Genomic DNA, 2,906 nt, shown 5'->3' with positions numbered 1-2,906 from the left:
ATTATCTTCATTTTGCTGTAGAATGAGCTCATGTTTTGCATGCAAAATGAACATTAGGCATATGGGGTGAAGAAGGAAGAAGAGAGAGATGGGGGAATTGACCTGCGATGGTTGCTATGGAGGCTCATAAAGGTGCTCACGGTGGCAGAGGTGTTGGCGGCGAAATGGCAACGGTCTTTCTCTCTTCTCTCCTCTGTTTTCCTTCTCTTCTTCTCTATTTTTTTCTTTACTACCTTCTTGCCATTTCTTTTTTATTTGCTCTCTCATGTTCTGCTCCCTCTTTCTTGTTGTGCTTTTTTCTTTTTTTTTGTTCGTTTTTTTCCTCGGCTCTCCCCTGTTTTTATAAGAAAAATGGGAGAGAGAGAAGTAAAGGGCGGTCATTGTACAGCCGCCCCAAAAACTGCCCGAGGAACACATCTCCTCCCTTTTCTCCAACACGTGGAAAGCTTCAGGCAAGTGGGGTTAGTCAGCATCTTTTTAAGAGGGCTGACATTGGAACAGGGGAAAAAATCTTTTTCTTCCCCTACTTCGCGCGTCCAGGGGAAAAAGAAGATATATGGTGCTGTTCAAAATGACACCGCTTTGATCTTTCATGTTTTTTTTATATGTGTGAACAGTGAATGAAACAGTGTTGTTTTAGACAAAACATGTTGTTTCATTTAAAAGAAAAGGACGGAAAAATATGTTAAAGCTCATATTAGTTCTCAATTTGTAATTTGTTCAATCAAGTCTTTAATTGCAATTTCAATTGCAAAATCAATGCAATTGCATCCTTGCTAAGAATCCAATAAAGGCCCTAAAGTTGGCTAGCTTTTTCACTTTAGTCCTTGGTCTTAACTTTATGCAATTTGACCCTCAATTGATCAATAAACTTCTAATTTCTTCAATTGGACCTTTGATCTAGTTTTTATTACAGCCCCTTTATTTACGCACCTTTTCTAGTTTGGTTATTGGTTTCAGATTTTTTCAATTAAGTCCCTATTTAGCCATCAAACTTCAATATTTATGCAATTAAACCTCTGATTTAATCAAATTAACTCTCAAAAATTATAATTTGACCCCAAAAATTTATTTTCTTCAAATTAAAGCCCAAATTAACTCCAAAATAAATTTTTCTTACAATTAAACTTTCCATAAATTCAATTAAAACTTCAATAAAATTTAATTGAGTCCATAAACATCTAATTTTGGATTTTTCTTCCTTAAATTGAATTTTTTTTAATTAACAGATATCTCATCAGTTAACAAAACGCTGTCAAATTTTAATCTCTATATTTTTAGACTTCCCTAACTAATTTTTGACCATTTTTGAGCGTTTTGGCATCCTTTTTTCATTGTTTAAATTTTATTTGTTTTTTCAAAGAGAAAAAATATGGATTCGGGAATAACCTAAAAATGGGTTTTGACAAAAACAATAGGTCGATACAAAGTTTTCAAGGTTTAGGGTTGGTGTTAACTTAAATATTTTTTTATTATGTTAATTTAGTTAGTTTACTGAAATTACTAAAAATTTTCTTTTATAAATTTCTACTGTAAGGGAAAAATTGAATGAGAGAGAGCTAATAAAAAAGTTACGACGATGGTTTGGAAAAATCACATTGCAACTATGTAAGATCTTAGGATAATGTTTTTAAAATATTAAAATTTTATTTTTTATTTACTAACATATAATTTATTTGTACCATATAGGTTATATTATTTTTGGTATGAGGCACAAAACAAAGCCCAGAAATATAAAAAATAAAGAGAACTTCCAGACTAGAATGACATGGTGTGTGGAAGGATTTCAGATTGCCATTTATCTTGGAGGCTATATGGGTGAAATAAATTTAGCACGTGTTGTCCATGCATATCACGTGATGATCATAATTTGATGTAGAGAACTAGAACCAGCATGTTCATGATTCATTATCGCACATACCAACGACTCCCACTACCAGAAAATTGATAAATACAAACGGAAATATCAACAAAATATTTTGATAAAAAATTTATCGAAGGCTTTTACCAACTACAATATTTCATCAGTATATACTAAAGGAATTACAGTGGAAAACAAAATAACTAAAACAAAGCAAGAAAAAAAATGATGACATGATGATTTTACCAATTGAATTACCAGTGGAATAAATACCGTCAGTAAAACCCGTTGGCAAAATCGTTAGTAAACTATAAACACTGTTTATTATGTCAATTACAAAGGAAATCATCGACGAAAAATTCTATTAGCATTTTCTAGAGAGCTCTAGAACTATTTACTTTCTAATTGCACTATTAATTACTGTTCTTTACAGACAAAATCACTAATAGATTGAAAAGTTATTGGTGTTATTTGGCGGTTTTCTAAAAATTTTAGATTAAATTAAATATTACAGATGAAACCACCGATTAATTGAAAAGTTGCCGGTGATATTTGAAGGCTTCTAATTTTTTTTATTAAATTAAATATTACAGATGAAATTACCAATAAAATAATTAAAAATATTAATATTTATTATGCAATTCCTGTGTATAAAATACTTCAACTTTATCTATTGATTTTCCTCTTTAAAAAATTAAAGGTACTTTATTTCATAAGGTTATAAATTAGTCATTCTCTTCAGGGAGGGTATTCGATTTCCAAACTTGTTCTGTTCTCTCTCTGCATCCATCTCTCCTTTGTTAAGTGTCATGTCATCAACCAAGCCAGTAAACGTTCTGGAGGTTTGCCATGTTAGCCCGTCTTCTACCTCACCCGAGTACTCAAGCACTGAGCTATATCTGCCTCTAACCTTCTCTGATATCTTCAACCTCAAATTCCCTCCGGTTCAAGGCATCTTTTTCTATAAACTCACTGAATTAACCCCTACTTTCTTTAACTTGGTAATTCTTCCCAAGGTCAAGCACTCACTCTCTTTAACTCTTTC

The 2,906-nt window shown here is 31.9% G+C and overlaps 1 protein-coding gene across 1 annotated transcript in view; it reads left to right on the top strand.

Annotated features, from left to right (window-relative positions):
- Positions 1 to 2,670: 2,670 nt before the first annotated feature.
- LOC105133057 (phenolic glucoside malonyltransferase 1-like) overlaps positions 2,671 to 2,906 on the top strand; it is a 1,626-nt gene continuing 1,390 nt past the window's right edge. Inside the window, exon 1 of the mRNA XM_011036868.1 lies at positions 2,671 to 2,862. Coding sequence (XP_011035170.1) covers positions 2,671 to 2,862 — 192 coding nt within the window. The remainder of the gene's footprint in view (positions 2,863 to 2,906) is intronic.

Source organism: Populus euphratica, unplaced genomic scaffold (genome assembly GCF_000495115.2).
Source record: "Populus euphratica unplaced genomic scaffold, PopEup_1.0 scaffold99.1, whole genome shotgun sequence".
Lineage (NCBI taxonomy): Eukaryota > Viridiplantae > Streptophyta > Magnoliopsida > Malpighiales > Salicaceae > Populus > Populus euphratica.
The sequence above is the reverse complement of the archived record's forward strand: the minus strand, read 5'-3'. Positions and strand labels throughout refer to the sequence as shown.